At 46.8% G+C, this 23,785-nt stretch overlaps 2 protein-coding genes across 3 annotated transcripts in view; both read left to right on the forward strand.

Annotated features, from left to right (window-relative positions):
- Positions 1-23,785, forward strand: part of LOC146194269 (polyamine-transporting ATPase 13A3-like) — an 813,351-nt gene that overhangs the window by 73,792 nt on the left and 715,774 nt on the right. The gene's annotated exons all lie outside the window — the stretch shown is intronic.
- LOC146194270 (uncharacterized) lies at positions 15,866-23,269 on the forward strand. 2 transcript variants are annotated; one of them, XM_084597316.1, is made up of 5 exons: positions 15,866-16,123; positions 17,901-18,040; positions 19,633-19,721; positions 22,620-22,839; positions 23,087-23,269. In XM_084597316.1, the coding sequence occupies exons 1-4, from the start codon at positions 16,080-16,082 to the stop codon at positions 22,785-22,787; spliced, it is 441 nt and encodes a 146-aa protein (XP_084453442.1). In that variant the 5' UTR covers positions 15,866-16,079; the 3' UTR covers positions 22,788-22,839; positions 23,087-23,269. The 2 variants fall into 2 exon arrangements, with proteins under 2 accessions (XP_084453442.1, XP_084453443.1); XM_084597317.1 differs by lacking the exon at positions 22,620-22,839.

Consider the following 23,785-nt stretch of genomic DNA (forward strand, 5'->3'; position numbering starts at 1 on the left):
AAGGGCCGCAGTGGAGGGCTATGATCCACCGCGCTATAAGTGCGTTCTCCTCGTCGCACTTGAGTGGTTCAAACAGCCCTCGAGAATTTCTGTAAACGTAGCGAAAAAAAAAAACAAGGACGAATGAAGGGACACACACGAGAGCTTACTTACACCTCGGTTGTTATTGGAACGGCTAACAGAGTGGGGACAAAACATGCAACATAAAACATGAAAACTAAAAAAGATGAAGTCATAGATAATTCGGATGATGATGATGATGATGATGATGATGATGATGATGATGATGAAAACATTTATTGACATTGGCTTAGATTAAGGGAAGGCTGGTCAGGTCCCTAGTCCGGGACACCGTTGGTAAAAGCCGCTCCCCGTGCTCTCTCGACGAGAGCTCGTTGTTCCTCGAGGTCCTAGCTGGACAGGGCCGCCTCCCAGCCTTCCTACGTTGGCTGATTTATTATGTCAATAGTGGTATTTTGCTGACAAGCTCATACCATACGGTATAAGTTTGCCTTCTGGCCACAAAATTCGCATTGCGCCGATAAGAATTGGGGCTCAATGGCGTGAAGTGTTGCTGGAATATTAAATGACATAGTTTATAACCTTCGAAGGTTGTGGTTTCTACGTGGACATAAGCCACCAACCACCGCGGGTTCGAGCGTCGCGCGAGCCGAAGCCCCGATCAGCCGTCACCGCGCGCGCACTGAAACACTGCAGCGCGCACTCAACCTCCACCGGGAGGAGAGCACTTCGCTGCAAGGACACCAACCTCCAAGTTCACAAAGGAGACGTTTATTGAAACGCCATCCTCCAGCGGCACACACACACACACACACACATGCACACACACACACACATATTTACAAACGCACATACGCATATTTACAAACGCACATACACACATATACGCAGTTACCGTGTCAAGGGAGCGCGCGAGGAGCAAGGCTCCCCTGCGCGCACAAGTGACACGGAGTGCGCGCCGCAAGCACGCAAGGGCGTGCTGTGATCTCTCTCGCAGTGACCAAAGGGTTCCTTTGAGAGAGTGTGGGCAACCACCGCAAGGTACGCCTGTCGCGGATCGTTGGATCACGATCGACAGGCTCGAGCTTCGCTCTCAGGTAAGACCCGGAGCAGACGAACTCGAGTACACACTGGTCTGCGCGGACAAAGGCCGGCAGACAAGAACAGTAGCGTACGCACCTTGCGATGTCTCGGAGGAGTCTCTCTCTGGGCTCCGCTCGGACAGTCGCGCGAGCGCGGCTGTCGAAGCGGTGCCGTGTTCCCGCCAAAAGGCGCCAATGAGGACAGTCACTGGGACGCCAGGGCGGAGCTGTGGCCCGAACGACAGTGACAAGTCGCTCGAGCCCCTCTCCGCCGCCTCAGGCGGGAGAAAGGGAACGGGGAGAACAACTGGGAAGCGGGCGGCGGCCGCGCAAAGGGCAGCCGCAGCAAGCCCGAATCCCACATCCTCCTCTCCTTAATTGCCCTCCTACCCATCAGTGAAAGCACGCGGCAGGTCCCCAGCATGAGGAAAAGAATGCTATCCTCACGCAACAAGTCAACTACACTTCAGTTCCAGCAAGAAAGATCTCGAAAAGACAGACACTCAAGAAAGACAAACATTAGCAAGGCGCACAAAAAAAAATGAACAAGATGACATGAAGAATAATGTACAAAGTTCCGGAGGCTAAGTAACAACGACTATGTACCGAACAGAATCATGTACAGAACACAACTATGTACAGAACAACTATGTACAAACACAACTTTGTACAGAAGTTCCAAAGTTCGTAGGTGCAGCTCAGGGAGCCTGCGGTGACTCACCGCTCGTTGACTTCTGGGTGGCCAACGTTCATCCTTGGCTGCAAACGATCTCGGTCGGTGGTGGTACAGGTTAGGTGCAGGGACAGCGAACACGCCGCAGGGGCCCCGGGTGGGGAAAGTCCGTGACTCCGTGGCGATCCAAGACGCACATGGGAAGACCGCGCGGGGCTTCCTTTCCATCGCGCTCCGCACACGCCGGCAAACACACATGGCGCGACGTCGTCGCCTCCACGCCCAGGCACGCACACGCACAAGCCACTCACACACCAAACAAAGGGTGATGCCGACCTTCAGCGGCGAACCTGTCCCGAGCACCTTCGCAATCGCGGCGGCCTTGGGCGAAAGGGGCATCGTCCATGTTCCCCGTCCCCAAACGGCCCCAACTTCATCCCCACACACACCGGAAAAGCCGAGCGTCGGGGCTGCCTAATGAGCAACCCTCGCAATTTCAAGAAGAAAGAGGAGAGAAGGCGCGCTGTACAAAAGAAGGCACTCCCTGTACAATATTTACAAGATAAGAAGCAAGAATGGAAACAGAAGAAAGCGAAAAATGGGAACAGAGGCACACGAAAAAAAAAATAATAATAAAGCACACAGGCTGGAACTGAGCGAGCCAGAAAAGGGGGAGACCAACCTTGCTTCCGGGTAGGGTTGAACGAGCAAGCTCGCTCGGTGAAGCGGTATGCTTTCGGTTGCGGAAAAGGCCCGCCGTCCGGCATCAATCACACAGGTGAACGTCGTCTCACCTTGTACCGGTGCGGGGCACGGCTGCGTTCCACCGCATCGGGTGTGCCTTGGCGCTTGCCTGTGGTGACAATGGGCACCAGCGCAAGCTCGTCAGACCATTACGCATAGGCCTTCAGGTCTGCAATGTAGGCACGGCTGGCTTTCCCCATAGGGGGATTCTCCAGCAATGAGCCCCTGCTTGTTACTGGGGAAATGCCCCATGAAATCGCAGGTGGCCATCTGCCACGGACGCACACTGTCAGTTGGTTTCGTCATGCCCGGTGGCTTGCCACAACTTGACTTCTCCATTTGACAGACATGGCAGGAACGGCAACAGCGGAAAATGTCGCGCTTCATGCCGGCTGCAGTCACCGATTGACTCAGTTTCTTAAAACCTTGGAGCCACTCAGATGACCAGCCAATTGTTTGTCGTGAGAGAACGCAACAGAGCGCCGCTCAGACATTGGGGAATAGCCACTTCAAATGGTTCAAGGACTCATCATCCGTGGCTATGTATTTCAGCGCGAGCCCGTCATGGCCCAGCAATTATGAATCCCCGGGGCACGCCGCGACACACGCTGGCTCGTGCCCCCCTGAGCCCGCTCAATACAAGCAGCGTAACGGCGCTGCGCCCGCTGCAATACAAGCAGCGTAACGGCGCTTCGTCTCCCAGAGACCGTCGCTGACATCGCGACAAAACGGATCATTTTGCTGGCCCGTCGTAGCTCTTCATGGCTGAAAACGATCCCAGTCATCCCAAAGGAGAGCCTGGGTTCGTCCCCCCGCAGGTTCGCAGCAAAACTACCGCTGGCATCGGCGTCTCAAATGTGCTCACAAAGAGCTTTCACCCTCGCCTGCTTTGCGAAGTGCTGCTTACCCGGATAGCGGAATGGGGAACCCGTCTGCAGGCGTCCCCTCCGTGCCGCTCTGCGGCTCGTCCGCTGTTTCGCCCCCTTCGCCCGCCGTCCGTAAAGACGCCGCCGCGGGCGAGTGGGGCACGGGATAGCGCGTCAGCTACCACGTTCGTTCTCCCCTGTAGATACTGCACCGAAAAGTCGAAATGCTGTACCAAGAGAGAATGGCGCGCCAGCCGGCTCGCCAGTTCAAGGAGCCGCATCAGCCAACTGAGCGCCCTGTCGGCGCGGTTTCCAGAGGGAGCCCGGCCGACGCCTCGCCGTTCCCCGAACAGAAATGACTGCAAGCGGGGTACGGGTGCTGTTGTGCGGAGATGCCGGCAGCGGCGGCGTCGCGCACATTGCTTCCGCAACGGCGTAAAGCTGAAACAGAGGAGGCATATGGTCAACGGTCGCACCGCAGGGTGGTCCGAAGAACCATGTAGCGTGTTTCAGTGCCTTTGCCGAGTGCCGCGCAGGGGGCGGCAGGCATGGCGCATGAGCTTGATCGTCAAGGCGACCGGCTCGGCCGATGTGCTGTCCAACGACTCATGGAGCCAGGGACAATTCACGTTGGGCGCCAGTTGTGGTTTCTACGTGGACATAAGCCACCAACCACCGCGGGTTCGAGCGTCGCGCGAGCCGAAGCCCCGATCAGCAGTCACCGCGCGCGCCCTGAAACACTGCAGCGTGCACTCAACCTCCACCGGGAGGAGAGCACTTCGCTGCAAGGACACCAACCTCCAAGTTCACAAAGGAGACGTTTATTGAAACGCCATCCTCCAGCGGCACACACACACACACACACATGCACACACACACATATTTACAAACGCACATACACACATATACGCAGTTACCGTGTCAAGGGAGCGCGCGAGGAGCAAGGCTCCCCTGCGCGCACAAGTGACACGGAGTGCGCGCCGCAAGCACGCAAGGGCGTGCTGTGATCTCTCTCGCAGTGACCAAAGGGTTCCTTTGAGAGAGTGTGGGCAACCACCGCAAGGTACGCCTGTCGCGGATCGTTGGATCACGATCGACAGGCTCGAGCTTCGCTCTCAGGTAAGACCCGGAGCAGACGAACTCGAGTACACACTGGTCTGCGCGGACAAAGGCCGGCAGACAAGAACAGTAGCGTACGCACCTTGCGATGTCTCGGAGGAGTCTCTCTCTGGGCTCCGCTCGGACAGTCGCGCGAGCGCGGCTGTCGAAGCGGTGCCGTGTTCCCGCCAAAAGGCGCCAATGAGGACAGTCACTGGGACGCCAGGGCGGAGCTGTGGCCCGAACGACAGTGACAAGTCGCTCGAGCCCCTCTCCGCCGCCTCAGGCGGGAGAAAGGGAACGGGGAGAAGAACTGGGAAGCGGGCGGCGGCCGCGCAAAGGGCAGCCGCAGCAAGCCCGAATCCCACAAGGTGACACTCTTCTGATTTACTAAGACCCTTAGCGGGCTTCGGGAATGTCTGCCTTTCAAGGCGCAAATGCTGTAATATCTCTGAATATGCTGTTAACGGACAGGGGGAGTCTAAATCAGCAAGGGAGGACGTAGAAGGATTTCGGGGAAGAAAAGCTCGGGCCGATCCATGTGCGCGCTCGTTTCCTTCAACTCCCTGGTGACCTGGTACTCATATTAGCTAATTCTGTGCAGATGAATTCCTACATTGACTCAGAATTTTGCAGGCTAGTGGCGTGATTATGCCACGCATATAGTCTCTATAAGCTGCCTGGGAATCTGTAACTATGTATTTCGATGCGGAGTGCGTTGCGGCTAGGGCTATCGCCACTTCCTCCATAGCCTGCGTATCCCCGTTACGAACTGAAAGCCCGTCCCCTACCTGCATTTGTTGCACCCCTGATATTGTTGATATCCCCGCTACAGGACCCGCAGCGTCCAAGAAGAAGGCTCCTTCTAGTCTTGAATAATATTCACCTTCTTGCTTCTCGCCACTCGTCTAGCATGATAATGCTCCGGGTGCATGGTTTTGGGGAGCGAAAGCGTAAGGAATTTGCTCTTGCACACTTGAGGTATATCTTGTCTCCCAGCCACTTGTCGTGGAAAGCAAATGTTTAAATTTTCTAAGACCCTGCGGCCAGTCTTGGTTGTGGCCAGTCGCATTACCTGGCTCATAAGATGGGCGCTAATCAGTTCATCAGCAGTATTGTGCACCACCAGTTGTAGCGGATGCTGCGTAGATGCTTTCATTGGTAACCGGAGCGCCTTCTTATATACAGTTGTAATGATAACGTCCAGGTGCTTTAGTTCGGTTTTCCTTATACGAATGTACGGGGCTACGCACACTATCCTGCAGATGATAAAGGCCTGTATTAGTCTAAGAGTATCTTTTTCTTGCATACCGGATCTGAGATAGCATACGGAAAAAGCAATTCTTAAAAAACGCAAAACAAGTGCAGTACTACTTGACACCAGATTCAAAATAAGCAGTCTCATTCGTGTTAACAGTATAAATGCGTCACGAACACACTCATCCCCGCCTTTTCTCGGCATCCTAAGCTTCAAAAGCATCTTTTGGATTACGCGCTTAGCCGAGCACTACGGTCTTAAAAAAAAAGGGTGCGGCATATATATTTCGTGCAATGCTTTGGCAAACTTTCAAGTAACTTTTGGGGTCAAGTAGTGCTGCACATGTTTTTTTTTTTTCAGACGCTCTTTTCCACCATTTGCCACTTCACCTTCTTTTCATGTTTTCTCATGTGAAGTACAGCCATACTGTGCAATGAAAATGTGGGCATGGAGAAGACGGGCCTAAAAAAAGGGTGGTAATTCGTGCCTCCGAGAACATGAGGATGATGGCCGACATGGGTCCACGGCGCTGCATGAATTTGAATGTCCGGGTCGGCGCTAACCACGTGTCATGTGAAGGATCAGGTTTGAGTTCTCTTCGAGATAGTTGGGCCCAACAATCCCGAATTATATTATAAGTTGATGCTGTTTCCCCACAGAAGCGAGAGGTTTGATATCGGTTTGATGTTTTGTCCACCCCATTTGTTGCTATCTGGATAGTGAGCTATGCGGAGGATAGCATTATCTTCTCCTGAGACTGTACCGCGTGGCGTCTTCATGGTATGAGATGAAGGATTCCGCCATGGGCTCCAGGTTTAAGGCGATGTCCAAAGCTCGGTTTCCATCTGCACAGCCGTATGTGTTCGCTGCCTCGATTCCAGTGTTACCTACGTGCGCAGGTCGATTTTTCTTAGTTGTTCACGGGTGTCGAGGTTGAGGAGCATGTTCCTAGTAATACTAGATTCTTGATCTTATTTTGTTGTATATGGCACGTATTGCAGTCGCTCACAAGGATAATGGCTCTGTTGTAGGCTATAGCTGTTGTGATGGCAGTATCTACCGCAGCAAAAGAGTTAGAGTTGTGATGGTTTCATATGTGTGTTGTTCTTGCCAGAGCTCTTCAATACTACAGGTTGCGAAACTTTCCACAAGGCCCATGTATTAAAAAACAGCTGTATTTATTGGTGAAAATTTGGGTGTTTACGAATGGTGACGGCACCCGCAGTCATTAAAGGAAACTGCGTCTAAATTCCAAACTTTCTGATTGTTGATGAATGCCCAAGCATCACGGAAAGTAAAATTAGTTGAAGACTTGTGGCGGTCAAAAATTATTAGGGTAGCAGTCATATAGTTATTTAAGATGGAAAAGAGGAGAGAAAAATTTGATTTCCAAAAGACAATGGGGGCAATAGCAAAAAGTTTCTATTGAGCACTTACAGATGGCGCGACATTTAACAGACACCCTAAAAAATGCGTGCAAAAGCCCGTCGTTTTTTGTGGCGGAGTTTCGCAACTGATATGATCCAAAAGCTCTGGTTCTTGCTATTTCGCCAATCTTTGGTTGTGCAAACCCGCAGATAGGAAATCTGTGCGGCTCTTCTTTACAGGTGCCATCGAAGTATAAGACTTCTTCGAGTTTATATATGTTAGGAAAAAGTACACAGCGGTAAACTCTAGTTCACTGTTAGACGCATGCACATACCAACAAAACGAACCAAGCTTAGCTTGAGCGTGGTGTTCTTAACCACCCACACCAGCACGTCGTGACCTCCTCAATACTACATCCCTTATGAAAATGGAATTTGCCTTTTTACTTCCTTTGTTTTTCCTTTTTGCTTGCTGAACTGCCTTCCTATAGACTTTTTCTTTCTTTTGACTAACGGAAGTTTCCTTTGAACTCACCTTGTTGAGACTTTCCTTTCTTTTGACAGAAGGAAGCTCATTTTTAAACTGGCTCTCTTTGGCAATACCAATAATGACCTTCCTTCGTTTGTCCTCAAGTAAAGAGGAAGTAAGTTCCCTTTACTTTTTACGAAGTGTCTAAAGGTACGTCCGACGTATCCATTCGATTCTCGTAAAGATACGGCGGACGTCGATATACAGGCTCATGGCTATATGCACGTCGAACGCCGCTTGCTACGCGTGAATGAATCTTATCCTCTATGATATCAGCTAGCCGCGACTCTCGATGAGGTGCTACGAAGAGTGCATCCGTTCTAACATAAATCACGGTCTTCACTTAGGGTTGTGTACGGCAAGCATCGCTGTCACGCATATAGATGCAGGCGATGCTGCGTAAGCTCACGCACATTCACGAGCAGCTTTCGCTTCGCACTAAACTATCACCTCGATCTGCCCGTAATGCGAGCGAGCTATTCCTAGCATTTACGCTGTCTTAGGTCCTGCATCGACCTCCGAAGATCTAGCGTCGGCACAACACACACACACCTCGCCGTGCAGAACATTCGGCAGTCTAAAGTATGTATGTGAAATGGCATTATGCTCGTTCCTCACATCCAGACCGAGGAAACAGGATGTTTCTAGCTAAATTCTTCGTTTAAATTCTACCTCAGAGCCGTGGCAGAAGACATGCCGAATCTACTAGAGGCCTGCGCTGCTACTGCGGCGAGCTGCACATCGACTCGTCGAGGCGAAGGCCTACTGCACCGCACCGCAAGAGCAAGAGTGCACAACCGGAAAGCCGGAAGCGCGAATGATCCGAATTCCCCGTGAACGGCAATGTTCTTTGGTATTTAGGGAAAGACTAGACTAAAGTGCTTAGCCTGCATCTTTTTCTTGTCGTTGAATTTTGCGTACATGTAGTTTAAACCCCCGCATGCTCGAGGTTAGCGTGACCCGACTGAACGGCCGCGCAGCTTTGAAACGATCGGGGTCGATATGCATATGCATCGCCGGACTTAGGTACGCGGTAGAAAATGTGCGCTGCACATTTCGTTGCAGAAGCTGACTCTTGGAATTTTGCAGTGTGTGCCATGCAAGTGATCGTTGCTACAACCACGCATTTACGGTTTTAGAGTAAATATCAGATATATTGAACTTGCAGACTATGTTCCCACGGCTGGCCTACCACGATGCGCATAAATGTTCAACCGTGGATGTATCAATAATCGAAGAGAGGACGGATTTTCACAATATTGGGTGCGAAATCGATAGCTACCAGTGCTCAGTGTTAGAGAAATTCTGCCTTGATCATGCACAATTCAGTGTTTCAGGTGTGGTCACTAGCTATAAGTTTGAACAGTTCGCCTTTCAAGTCAGCGGCGCCAGCGATGGACCGGCGGAGCGATTTTCCACGCTACACCGCTGTCTTGCTAGAAAGCCCACCTAGGCGGCGTTTGACATTCAGCTGCTTTTTGTGGGCCCCGTAAGTGAAAGCAACACTTTCAGAAACGCATTAAATGTTCAGAAATGTATTCTCTTCAACAGTTTCACTCCAGGCTGTCAAAGCAGGCGGACGTTGATAATACATTTGAGCACTCCAGTCTTTAGAAGTCTGTAGAATCGCCTTGAGTTTGTAAAATTATTGGAATAGGTCACTTTCCGATCGCTGGGACATAGACCCTCATGACAGCGCTGTCACGTGAATAAGGACCACATCAGACTGAAAGCTTGTCTCATATAACATAGCTAACCAAGGTATACCTTACAGCATTGTGTTGATTTTTATGGTGCATAAGCGACTAATGCTGCCATGCACCAAGAACAAGGTTTAATGTATTTATTTTGTGTGTAATGACTAAAATGTTCTTTAGGATTTAGCTTGTTTAGGAACATTTTAGGAAAACAAAAATGCAGGAAATTTGCACGTCTCTCCTAGGATCATGCTGGGATGGAAAGGGATCTGTTGCAAAATTGTACAAAATGTTTCCTCTTATTTTCTCGACTCTGGCGCACGTGTAAGATATGGTTTATTGTTAGTTCATCTCCACACTCCTTGCATATTGGTTTGTCCTCTTTCATAAGTATGAAGCTGTGTGTGAGGTGTGGGTATGTGTTTCGTGAAGATGACCTAAAATGGCCTCCATGCTGCGTTTTTGATTACTGCATGATTTCCATTCCTTAATGACAGGTTTGACAAGTATAGTTTCTAGTTTATTTCAATGTTTCAAAAATCCTGCCATTTCCCTCTCACTTTTCTTTGTACAAGCTTTTTGGTATCTTCATGCAGCATATTGACCCTCTGTAATTTAGCATTGCATCAAGGTAACCTGGTTATTTTTTTTCATCACCTTTCAAGACAACTGTCCCGATTTCATAAAGTGTAGGGTTTCTGACCACAGGAACTCCTTGGAAGTCATAGAAATAAATGAGATCCACAATCATGAGCTATCTAGGGTATGCATATACATGTCCATCGCTCAGTGGAATGGTGTCAGTACGCTGTTAGAACAGGTCTTGTGGTAACAACAACCATTGTCTGAGGTGGTCCTTTAATGGGCATTGAAATGCTATGTAACTACAGGTACTGATAGAACTCTTGATCATGTTATGTGATGATGCAATTCTTGCATGCATATAGGTATACATTTCAGAATCTGCAGTGCACCACTTGACCATTTGCCACCAGTTTGTGTGAAAATGTATTTTTCATGCATGTTAACCAGCATTTAACAGATGACCCCTGTGTACAAGCCAAAAGTGCCACGAGCCAAATGTCATGAGGCCACACGACATGGCAGGAGCTGTTAAGTCAAGTTTACAGTTATATTTGAAATATGTTCTGGGAGGTTTCAGCTCCAATTAAGAAAGGTTGAGGCTTACAGAGGTCTATGCCAGGTTGTTTATCACCTAACCAGGCAGCCTACGACCGTATGCTAATGAGTATATCTGAGATAACAGAGACATGAATTAAGGAATTAGTAATTATGTTTGTAGCAAAGGGCATGTAAATTAACGGGAATCCACAGTGGGATCTGCAGACAAGAACCATTAACACTGGCGCACCATCCCCTTACAGGTGGAGATTAGGAGTCTCCCTAATTTTTTTTCTGCTCAAAGCTTGTCATTTCCTCCGTTCTTCCAGATGAGGAAGATGTGAAAATGATAGCATCGAAAATTCCAGAGACCATCGTTAACAAGGATGCTGATCCCAACAGCGTAAAAAGGAATTTCAGAAAAGATGGGTGACTAGTAATGCTGGCAACAGTTGAAGCTAAGTGGAAAGGCATGAAATTGAAATGCAACATATGCAGAGATATGTTGTGAGACGACCAGTCTGTGGTGTGCGACATCTGTCTCCATTAGTTTTATCAAGTGATTGGCCAAAGCAGATGGGGCTTGTGGTTTTGTGATAAGTGCAGTGTAGTAGCATAGATGCAACCTTGCCCATTAATAATTGGAGTGGAGTAAGTGCATTGTTTTGTTTTTGTAAGATGTTCATGGTTTCCATGCAAACATTATGAGAAATTTTTTTCCTAGAGAATGTTTGCTGAAATGTGAATATAATGTGCAATAAAACTAGTGTTTTCTTGCTATTTACTTTTCCTTGTAAACATTAGTTCTGTGAAGAAAACCACCGGCTAGAAGGAAATGTAATAGCATGCATTTTGATACTTGGCCCCGTTGTGTTGGCTCAGTAGTTAGAGTGCTTGGCTGCTGAACCGAAAGGTGCAGATTTGGTTCCAGCCACAGCAGGGGCATTTCAATAGAGGCGAAACAATAGGCCGTCATGCACCGTGCAGTGTCAGTGCATGTAAAAGAACCCCAGGTGGTCGAAATTATACCGGAGCCCTCAACTATTGTGTTCCTCATAGCCGTAGTTATTTTGGGATGCTAAACTAGATATATATCACATCATACTCCAAGTAAGATGCTATGTCAGTTAATGATACACTAAATGATCAATTTTTTTCTGCATGGTACAGCAGCTGTTGTACAATTTTACTTTAGCCTTCATGAAGAATATCACACTGGCTCCACATGGCCTTCTGTTGACCCTTGATATGCGTCACAATCACACACCCGAGTATGTTGTCTAAGGGCACCTATGCATGCAAGGAGGGGACCGTTACTTTCCATTTGTCAGAACTGAAATGCACGATCCACATCATTTCTGTAATTCAACTGCCTGCTATTTGAACTGTCCAGCATTGATGCAAGTTTCAAGGAACTGCAATTAGAAAATTAATCCAAGCAGGAAACCATGCCAAGAACTGCTTCGGTTTCATCTTTAACAACTGTTTGAGAACTAAAATTAGCCAAATGTTGCAAAACATAGACGAGAGGTTACAAAATCTAAAGAACAATGCAGCCTACCTGTGGCATGTAGGGTTTCACGTCCTAAAGTGACATATGTAGCTATGAAAAATACGGTAGTGGAGAGCTCCAGACTAATTTGACTGCCCGGGCTTTGTACTTTGCGTTGATATCTTGCAGGAAACAGAAGCATTTGCATTTCACCTGCACCAAAGTGCGACTGCCATCACTGGCATTAAACATCACGACCTTGGGGCAAGTAGCCGAACTTGCCACTAAGATGTCGCAGCGTCTACGTGCATGCTATACACGTCAACCTTTCTAGCATTAAAGCTGTCACATGCATGGCAGATATTCATGTTCAGCTTTGGACTGACAGGTTTAAAAGTGTACTATTTGTGTTTGTCTAGCATGAAAAACAAAGGAAACTAAGGAAAAACGAAAAAGAAAAATGAACATATGTTGAAAAAGCACTAGTCATTGACACATAAAGCATATTCGTTCCTTTATTATGATAAAGTGGCCTTCAACAATAGTACAAAACCTGAACATTTAGGAAGGTGCTGTGCCAGGCAGCTATTTTACAGAATCCTGAACCATTTCACCTGTAGTAATGCGCATCCCGGCGGTGTGGGCTGGGCACTTATTTTTCGGTCCACTCCAACATGCGAAAACTGCATCATGTGCATTCCCATTTTCCGAGTTTTGAGCTCTGTAGTGCAGGCTAACAAATTGTCGATGACTTATTTTCGTCTGATTGTTGCACAGCGCGTGTAAATAAATTACCACTGCACCTAATAAACACTGACATGCACGTGCAACATCGCCGATCATAAACGGACACACTGATGTCCGTCCGGACATCGGCGCACTCATCACAGCACTCTTCGTAGTCTCACACAGCACTCTAGTAGGACGTAATCCGTACATCACAGCATCTCACGGTAAGCACAAACCACACCTCCAACAAACACGAATGACGCGATGCTTGGGCTAGAGACACGCCGGCGGCACCCTGCTTTTTCAAACGTTGGCTTTTTCAGCGCCGCTTGTATATGTACTACGTAGAACTTGCAGCAACAAACCTCAATGCGAGCAGAAAGCGATGCGTTACGTGACGCATCTCATCACAAATGGAAGTGAGGAAACTTTGAAGAATCAAAACTAAATAACTACATAACGACCGTCGTAGACGTTAATCCACATGATAACGAGGACCAAATGGCCGCGGGCTGGCCGTCAACACCGCGATTACATGCGCTTGCGCTCTGGTCGTGCTTGCCACCCTGCCGCGGTCCAACTCACGTAAACCTATCATCATGCCATCACGTAGTATATCACCCATTCTAGGCACTATTCTTGCCACTGTACTATTCTTTGTAATTTCACATTTCACGCATGCAGTATCATACATCTTGCACCTCGCACGTACACCTCATACCAACTTCGATTTGGCTACATATGGCTACCATGTTGTTGCTACAACCACATCTGGGGATCTCGGATCCGTCCGGCTTTCCTGACGGATCCCAAGCATAGAGTTAATACAAAGACTCTAGAGGGAAAGCTGCCCGTTCACCCAATGCATTCGAGGAGTGACCGCGTGATTGCCGCTATTATCCCACTGTTCATTGGTTGCCAGATGAATTTTACTTGCTAAATCTGGCACATGAAGATGGTTTGAAGCTGGCAACTTGGATCGTGGGAAGATGGCGGCGTGCAGCTAACCGACGGCGGGCGGCTACTGTTCAGTAGGTGCTGTAAACAACGGCAGAATCGTCGCGTGTGGAGCATTTCTTGTGATATGTTGCGTCGCGTACCTACTGTAACATCACATAGGTGTCCTGATTCTTCTGAGTTGTTATCGCAAGGCCAGCTATCCCTGCGATTGTTTCGCGCTTCGCATGCATTTCGTCCGTCGAGCGCACATGCATCTCTTCTGCGCCCGATCACCTGAAAATATGTCAGAAATTTGCTTTGGCGCAAGACGACGACCACAGTATATTAAAAAAGACAGTGACGAATTCCACAGCAACGGCCCTTGGCCTATCCGGGATGGCTAGTTCTGCATACAGTAAATGTCAAAGGGTGGTCGTGTGTGTTTACTGTTGATCTGCTACGTCGCTACGTCTGCTCGCAAACATGGTTTCCAATTGTTCTACATCATTCCTTTATGGCCAGGAAGGTGCCTGAAAGATTATATAATATGCTTGAAACTTGAAAACAATGTATAGAAATTTCCTACAGTTGTGTTATCGGCAGCGGTTTTTAAAACTTTTGTTCAAACCTTTGTTCATTTTTGACGCAGTGAGCAGAAACTGTGCTGGCCACAATGATAAATTTGATGATGGCGGCGAACCAGTGAGAAGCTCGTTTCCCTGCCCAGCTTTCCCTCTAGAGTCTTTGTATTAACTCTATGATCCCAAGGCCCATATCGGAGAAAAATGCGTTGGGTCCGTCGGAAGAACCCTACCGATCGGGTCCGTCCGCCGTACCTCTGAAAAATATTTCCCGGATCCGTCCGTCGTATCCCGAAGAAAAACGCACCGGGTCCGTCGGACGTACCTTTAGCCACAGCCTACTTTTTATGCATCATAACCTTCTTTTTTTTGTTCTTAAGTGAAAACATACGAAGCTCATTCTTTTCAGCTCTACTTCTCGTTTTTTTCTTTCATGAGTATCCCTTGCACTTTTTTAACTTCTGAACTTTTTAGAATAAACCAATCATACATTTATCAAAATATACACAATCACATTCGTTTCTTTGCTGTGCAAGTAAACATCATTTTCATTTTTTTTTTCATTTTATTTTGAATCCATGCTATATATATTTTTTTTTTCATGCGCTAGATCTTATTTTTAGCGCGTGTTTCTTCTTAGTCAGCACACAAGGACCAAGAATATTCACCCCTTCCTCCCTTTGTCCTTAAGTGTAAAGATAACTTCATTTCATGCATTTCTTGTGCTTATTTTTGTGTGTGTGGCATTACTTGGTCTATGTCTTGCCCCTCTAAATTTTTTTTTACATAAAATATAGCACATTCAAGAATTTTCATACATGTTAAAGAATGCCAAGTGGTTCAAATTCATCGCTTTCGCAGCCCGCTGCTTCGATGGCGATGCATGCGCGAGACGACGTCTACATCTGTGACCGCTGCTTCAGCACTCTGACACGGTACGCAACGAAGCTCGGCGTAGGGCTGGCAGGGTTCAATATTTGGGTCGGCACTGCAGCCTGGCAACGCTTGGCTCGTAGCGACGCTGTTAGCAAACGAGGACTGCTTCCGTCGTGATTTAGTGCACCTCGGTATGGCGCGACGTTGACGTCGCGCAAGTACGCTTTTACCGTGGTGGCATTTCCAGTGCGTGCGACAGGTAGGCGACGGGTAGGCGGCTATCGCAGCACCATCGATAACGGCTTCAAAAGCCTGCGGTTAAATGCACTTCACGATGTGCCTAGTGCCGGATGACACACTATTCACGAAAGTCAAGCTCGTTTACCTCCTATCGCAGTTTAAAGACCAGCAATTAATATGTCGGCGACGTCGGTGCCATCGTGCACAAGAAGCCCACGCAGCCGAGGTTGCCAAGTACTGCCAGTAAAACCAACATTCTCACGTTGAGTAAAACCAATGAAGATTGACACGCACCACAAGAATTCCGCTGCAAAAAAAAGAGCGCTGCTGTTGCTAGTGACAATAATTTGCTTAAATTATTTGCGTTTGTTACGCATCACATATCATTAGTAAAAAACAAACTCTTAAGGTTGTTTTTTAATCATATTTTTATTTTGAAAGTTTGTAAATTTGCAAAAGTGAATTTGAATTTTGATTCGTTCGAATTGGCGCTTGAGACTCTAGCGCTATCGTTTTCGTGAAAACAGCCGGCGGCATACTTCACTATGTATTTCATGACTGTAGGAAGTTGATTGTTCGCGTTCGTTGTGTTCGTCGTGTTTTCACAGCGTGAGTAGTGCAAATGGCCGATCACGTCTTGGTTAAATGGGCGACCGCTCAGAAGTGGTACGTAAATAACCTACAACCAAAAGAACTACAGGCGAAACTGGTCGATACGCCAAAATACTGGAAGATTATTCTGAACCAAGGAGTACTACATGTCCGATGGAAGGAGGGGTCGTACTCTCCTGCGTTCAGCCTCGGAGTGGGTAAGTAGTCAAACGTCTCTTGTCTCTTTTCGTTTTCGTAATAATGTTCACCGGTGAAAACACCTTCCTTTGCTACTCGCAGTGAGTCGTGTTGCGAAGTCGTTTACATGCCCGCATTACGACCGCATTGTGTTAACCGGCAGGTGACAGTAGTGCACATGGTGCACGGGTAGACAGACAGTTGATTCCGGGAATTACGTGAAACAACAACAAAAAAAAGCCTAATGAATAGAATTTGCGGAAATAAGAAGTAGAATAAACGCGCCTGTTGTCGTTACGTGGACATGATTCTCCCTGTTTACACAGCAAATGGCATTTCTCGGTGTTTCGTGATAACAGGAGTAGGCTTCCAATTTGGGCTCCGTAAAAAAAAAGGGATTCTGTTCTCACCGTTGTCTCGGTACGGTGCGGCATAGAGAATGGCAGCTCCTTGATTATTGAAGCTGATTTAGAACAAGTTTTAAAGATGCCCAGGGTGCTCGTTCCGAGACAACTGGTAGTGTAGCAGCGAAACGGACGCTTTCACAGCTGCAGGAGACTGAAATTTAAGCAGATAAAAGCGCCCAACGTTTTGTCGCATTCATTTATTTTCATGTTCATTTCTTTGTTTCTTTTTATTGAAGCATCAAACATGCTTCCTTTCTTCGCTACCAGCCATTCTCCAGATTTCGCGCAGAGAGAGAAAACTTTATTTCAAAAAAAAAAGAAAAAGGAAAACAAAAGAATGTGTGTGTGTGTGGGGGGGGGGGTGCAGTGCATGGAGTCGCCATTCCAAGACCGCAGTGGCCTGGGCTGCTGCTTTTGCCTGAGTTACCAGACTACGCTGGGTCGCTAGGTCAGAACGTAGCAATGCAAGCAGTGATATCAGTTACCAACAGCATAATGCTTAGTGGGTGGAACAGCACGAAAAGACGAAGCACACAAGAAGAGAGTGTGTTTCGTCTTTTCGCGCTGTTCCACCGACTATGCAATTGTACCAACTCGCCCAACTGTCCATCCTACTTCAAAGCATAATGCTGCAATGATTTTTAGCTGCCGATCTAAAAGTTGCTCCCAATGCATGGGGTACGGCCAACAGGTGGAAGAGCACCGCTCTCTCCACTTCATTTTCAATGCTGCCGTTGCGCTTTGCCGCTAGTTCAGGACGAGGTTGTCTGCCACGGGATCGCGTGCTCCCTTTCATTAAGCTCACGACTGTACATGGTTACAATCCCAGCAATCATGGCCGCATTTCAGTGGAGGTGAAATGCAAGTTGACTGTGTACTGTATGATGTCATTTGCACATTAAAAAACCCCAGGTGAGCCCACCACTACGGCATCCCTCATAGCTATAGCTTAAGTCGCTTTGGGACATAAAACACCATGAACCTACCATAAAGCAGAGTGGCTATGTTTTACGGTATGTGTGGGAGCTCAAACTGTTTTTCTGGAAATGCATCCTTTGTTTTGTCCACTACTGCTCAAGTGGGCATTCTGCCCACTTGAGCAGTAGTGATGCTGGATGGTGTCAGCTCGCAGTTAAACATTACCGTGTCCTTTTATGTGCCAAGGTTTGCTCAAGGGCTAATGTTCCTCCTTAAGAAGTGTTGCTTTGAACCCTAAGCAGTGTCCATGCTGCGTTTCTCTTGTCAGTGGTCTTCATTTGGTCACTATTTTGCTAATCTCATGTGTGGAACCAGATATCTGCACAATGCTTTATACTGATTAATTTTTGTATGATGCATTTGAGTGCAAATACAATTTAGTGAATAGACCTTGCCACATGACGTTTTGCAGGAAAACTGCAGCTGTGACAAAATGTCTAAGCCAACAGATGCAAAAAAGAGAGTCCTGGAGCTTGAGGATGAAGTGGAGTCTGCAAAAAAAAAGAATGAAGAAATATAAGGCCGCAAGAGATGAAGCACGTCAGATGCTTGGTATGTGATCACTTTTTTCTGAAGCCATTGGAATGCTGATCTCCATTGCTATGAGACTGAAATTATTTGCTGTGTCACCAGATGCTACGTAAAGCATAACAAATTCAAGTGCTAACTCTTAAATGAATAAGACCTCTTGGTCTGTAGCACGTCCTAGTAAAAGCACCAGTAAGATTATGTTGCTGCAATAAGGTTCCCCCTACACTGAGGATTAGGATCGGTGTTCTTCCTGTAGTTGTCTTTGCAACACATTGTAGGTGTACAGTAGTGCTCAGCTACACCTTGACGCTGCTGCATGATGCACCAACCACCACGCTTGCAGTGCACATAGCAGATGAACTGCTGCCACTCCTGCTCTGCAAGCATGCTTTGTTTGTGTTACAGTGACTTGCGTGTCACATGTCATTGCTTGGGATCGGCATGCATCTGAAATTGAGCCTGTTGTCGTATGTGATAGCTGCATGAAAATGCATGGTAAACAAATGCCACTCGAGGTGAGCACCTGTGCTGGTTTGTGCTGCTCAAGCCGAGGCCGAAAAACAGGCACGGGATCGGGTTCCTTTCTGTTCTGGAGTGGTCGGTGACAACAACACTCCAGTGAACCCGGAGAGCTGCATTAGGTTCAAACACATTCACAGGGTATAAGTTGTAGCCAGATGGCTGCGGCAGGTCTGTGGTGCTCTTGCATTACTGTGGACGGCGTATCTGAATGGAACCCTTGATTCCCTCAGATTTTAACCTCAGAGTCTCCTGCAAATGATGAGGTGCATCTAGATTGAGCACAAGAGGGGCACCAAAAAATCTAAATTTGTATGAAATTATCATATGTGGCCTCGTCCTGTCTTGGACCTTGGAGTCCTTATGGCATGCGCTTCATTTTCCTGTGCCATTTTGGTCACTTAGGTGGTGTTTTTTTTGTTATTTTCACAACAGCAAATTTATGCTTGTGCTGGCTCAGCAATCTGCCTAACTTAACTCGGTCACTACACCATGTTAGCAAATGTCGACAAGAAAGACAGACACGAGATAGGTGAAGCATGGGCTATCGAGTATCAGCTACACACCCGAGTGTCAGCCTTTGTCCAAATGTATGGCGTATTGCTGCCGCCATACATGTATATTGCATGCTGACCTCTTCAAGGCCCTTGCTACCGACAAATTGTTTCAGGGATGTGATCTGACTAACTTCTGTTAAAGCGCTCACAGCTATCTCGGCATCATCATCCGCACCCATGAATTCATTATAAGCAATAGCAGCTCCCGTCAGTTGCACTGTAGTTACAACGTCCTCCGCAGTTAATTCAATCCAGGCATTTCCACAGCGAACAAAGAGATCAGAAGTGGGATGTCAGCATTGGCTTCATCAATTGCTGTCAGCATCCCCTAGATTATGTACCGCTGATAGGGCGCCGTGAGTGCGTGAGTGATGCCAGTGTCTAGCAGCTAAATTTTGAATGGCGCATTTGGTGACAGAAAGGGGTTGGTCATGCAGTCAAGGGCAAAGAAAAGGCTTTTCTCCTGTGGTAAATGTTACATGGGCTGCTGCTGCTGCTAGTGATGAAATAGTATGTTTTGTTTGTTTTTTTTTTCAGATGTTGCTGAGCTGGTCAATCAGCTGACGGAATCCATTAATAATGCTGCGTGTACAACACAAGCAGTTGTGCCGCCAACCGAGGCTCAGGTTAGTTGCTTTAGTTTAGTGTCTGCATGGTTGTCCTCATTACTGCCTTTCTCGATGAAACTTTTTTAAGGGTCACACAAGAACTTGGTTCTAGCTTTATGATAGCACTGCCACAAGTCATGCACTTCCATTGAGAAGTGTGCAGGGATAGGGAAACGAGGAGCTCATTATCCATGTGAATGAAGTCAGCAGTCACTGAATTCAGAGATAGGCAAGAAGCAATGCTCTTTATGATTGGTTGGCTCTTAGGGTTTAATGTCCAAAGCGACTCAGGCTATGAGAGATACTGTAGTGCAAGGCTCTGGAAATTTTGACCACCTGGGGTTCTTTAACGTGCACCGACAACACAGAGCACACGGGCACCTTGCGTTTCGCCTCCACTGAAAAGCGGCTGCCGTGGCCGGGATGCTGTTTATGAGGCTGGGCTCACAGACTGCATAATTAGTAGTATAATGATATTTTAAATGAATGTCAATTTAATAGAAACGACAAAAGACAGACAGTGCTATTTTCTTAAATTCGTCAAAGCAACCATGAAAAAATATCCCAACTGCTTCCTTTCATTTTAGTGACTGTTACTTCATTCGTGTGTACTTTGATTTGGAAGAGTTTTTGTGAAAGCTGTAGTGATCGGAAGTGCAAGGTTACTTTTGTTTACGCTTCCTGTTGAGCATACTTCGCTTGGGCTATAGCAAAGCCCTTTTCATCAGAAAAGAGATTTCCATTAGCTTGTTTAATATTCAGCAATTTCTAGCAATTTCTTAGGTTATCGATCTCGGAAGGCCATCTTTTTGCACTACAACTCGAATGACGCAGCTGGTGCTCCTCTAATCAGTCATTTTAGCGACTTGGGCCAGTCATCATGGTATTCAAGCTAATGTGCAGATAATCCACTTGCACCTGACAGCCACCTGCAATGTCACTCTGGCAAGTCAAAGGCAATTAACCACCATGGTATTGCCAGGAGGGTCTCCTTTGAGGAGTTGTGGCTTCTTAAGCTGATCCAACAATAGTTCAATTTCACTTTAACCCCTTGAGCACTATTATTTCGAGATTTCCAACTAAAATTGCTTAAAATTACGATATCGTTAAAGGCCCCATTACATGAAAGTTTGTTGTCTGTGTTGTGAGTGAAACATTAAGAGCATGGCGCTGGCAAGTGGCATGGCCGAACACACATTCTTCGATGATTTGTGTGGCTTAACGAGACCACATGATATCCAAAAGTTAGGAGGAGCTGCTAACTCCGGTCGTTCATTCGAGGTGGGAAGGTGAAATACGAATCAACATTCCAGTGCTCTTCAATGCTGAGTCAGGCTTGCTACACCTAGGCTACGCAGACATGTTAATACAGCTTGGTTAAAGCAGGGCTTTATATGTTGGGTGGTAGCCTACACTGGTCGCATCATACCCTTAAAGGCGGAGCTTAAGTGTCCCTTTAGTTTTTACTTTTACTGCTGGTTTCTATTGGTAGTGTAATAAAAAAGGAGGTATCAGAGACAAAAATATTTGAACCAGAAACTAAGTCAAATGAGCGCAGTGAAGTTTATTGCTCATTACGTGAAAAATCAACTGCCCGCCAATAACCAGCAATCTAGTCGAGTAACATATAGCGAGGTAACTGGAAATGTTTTACAAGGGACGACCAAGAATGGAAGCCCAGGGGGTTTCATCGGAATATTGTCAATTTTCATCCACTGACACAGAACTTGCAATAGTATCGTCTGAACTGTCATCATCTTCGTCGGAAGAACTACTCATGTCATCACTGTCGTCTTCGCTTCCCATAACAATGCAAAAATTGGTGTCTGAGCCATCTTCGGATGGCGAGGAATGCAACAAAGAAAAGCTTAGAAAAGCTTCTTTCCTGCGATGAAGGGCCAACAGTGCATGCCTTGCCTCTGCCAGGCACCATTTTTCTCATTAAGGCTGCTTAAAAGGCTTTCAAGCGGTAGAACAAAAAGCAGTTAATGGGTCAGTGGTGCCATCTGTCAAATGGCGCATGACCTAAGCCACAGAGGAGCGCTGTACTCGCCTAAAACTCTCAGGGTGAGGATCTATCCTGCAAGGACAAGCTACACTCGTCCAAAATGGCTTGAGGGCAGCTTTACAAGGACGAGCTGCTTGTCCAAAGCTCTTGAGGGGTTAAATTATGAAAGCTAGCTGTGCAAGCTGGAAACTAAATGTTGCCTCAAAGTAGCACATACAGAGCAGGGAGTGCATGCTTTTACTAAACCTTCATTGGCAGTTTTTTTAATTGGTTGAGCTTCTGATGTACGAAAAGGATCTTAGTATTTTTAAACAGGAGGTGACAATGTGGGCACTGTGCTCTGTCTAAACTGGCTTTTAATGGCCTTTGCAATGTTAATGATGAGTAAATCCCTTTATTTTCTGACTTAAAATCAGTTTTTTTTTATTGTTGAAATGCAAGCATAAATTAGGTCATTAAAAAATCTATTATTTCTTGTTTTTTCTTCTGCTGTAGCAATGCACTATTAGTGCTCAATCCTTTGCGGGGCATTATGTGCCCTCTTTTTGGCTAGTTACCTTAAATACATAGTACAGAATTGTCAGGTTACGCTAATAAAAATGTTAAAAGATGTTTGGCATCATTCAAAATTAGATCAAAACACCGCTCGGGAAGGTGTCAAAAACATCCAATAGTTTTCGTATGCCTTCATTGTTGTACATGTTAAAGTATGGCTTCTTGAATGTGTATTTTTACTTGCAAACAAATGACCTTAATTATGCGTTTTGGGGTTTCTTTGAATGTTCTGAAGCTGGTCTAAGTTTTTTGTTGTTTGTAAAGCCCCTTCATTTTGTTATTGCATATCAAGGAATATTGTTGTATGTTACAATACTGGTCATAGTACTAATATTTGCTTTTTGTTCTTGCAGGTGCACATTGGCAGCAATATTATGGTAAATCAGCAGTTGATTGACCGCATGAAACTCAGTACGGGCAATCAAGCAACAAAGTTTGCGTGTAACTTGGTGCGGGTTGTGTTCTCACCCGAAGAACTAGAAGAAAGCTCACTCTATGGCCGTGTCAGCAATGCCCGCTAGGAAGAAGCTCCAAAGAAGGCACTGGACTGCCCAAAATTGGATGCTGTTATCTGTAAGTCCTCGAGCTCATAGCCTGTGCATGTGATGCAAGAGCATTCTGAAATATTGTCCAAACAGCTGACTTTTCAGTGGTGGTCAGGGCCATAATGCTTGCCTTAATGCATAACGCTGTGGTGCCTGCATGGTGCTCACACTGTCTGTGCTCTGTATATTTAATTTACAAAAGCTAAGGAAGGCTGGATGCACTCTAGCTTGTTCATTGCAGTCATGCTTCTAATGTTTTTTTTTTCTTTTTGCAGCCTACACCTGCTTGCTCAATGGAGTACTGGCCAAGGTGGTCACCGGCAGCTGCGCATGTTTGCACTGGGATTGTGGGCAGTGATTCGATTTTTTGTCGCAGGGTCTTCGAAAGCAGGCCTAATTGCAAGGCCTAAACAGAGGAAGTACATCTATTCAAATAAATATAAGCTCATACAAACAAATGTTTCAGTCTGAACCTACTTCCTTCGAACATCCACCAAATATCCCATAGTCATCATTCCTTCCAACTTCCTTTGAACCCATAATTGGCCACTGCCTGTGAACTCAACTCAAACTGACAACGGTCTGTTCACCGGGAGCTCAAAGGAAATTCACAGGAAATTCACAGGATGGTCAGAAAAATTTAATTCACTGTGAATTCAAAATCAGTAGCCAATTCTCAGTTCAGAGGAAGTTGCCTCCTTCTGACTTTTTTGAGTTCACATTGAACTCAAAGGATGTTCCCATTTTTATAAGGGATACCGTAACAGTACCCCCCGCGCGGGAGAAGCACCGTCCCGGTGTGTCCTACGCAGGAAAACTTTAATTATACGGTCTCAGACGGGCGACAGGCTCGAGTTCTGGATGAGGGGTTGTGAAAGGATACTTGGGCTTGTTTGATTTTGGCTTGCGCCTGCGTATCGCATCGCTGCCACCAGTTGTTACATGTGGGTCGCGGCCCCATCGGTAGCGTTGGC

This window comes from Amblyomma maculatum, chromosome 3 (assembly GCF_055883805.1).
Source record: "Amblyomma maculatum isolate TAMU_Amacu chromosome 3, ASM5588380v1, whole genome shotgun sequence".
In the NCBI taxonomy this organism is placed as follows: Eukaryota; Metazoa; Arthropoda; class Arachnida; order Ixodida; family Ixodidae; genus Amblyomma; species Amblyomma maculatum.

Bases quoted from the DNA above. Each gene is read 5' to 3' on its own strand.
- LOC146194270 (XM_084597316.1), top strand. From the start codon at position 16,080: ATGGAAGGAGGGGTCGTACTCTCCTGCGTTCAGCCTCGGAGTGG. The intron at 18,041-19,632 runs GTATGTGATCAC...TTTTTTTTTCAG, and splicing joins TGAAGCACGTCAGATGCTTG to ATGTTGCTGAGCTGGTCAAT. The intron at 19,722-22,619 runs GTTAGTTGCTTT...TTGTTCTTGCAG, and splicing joins TGCCGCCAACCGAGGCTCAG to GTGCACATTGGCAGCAATAT.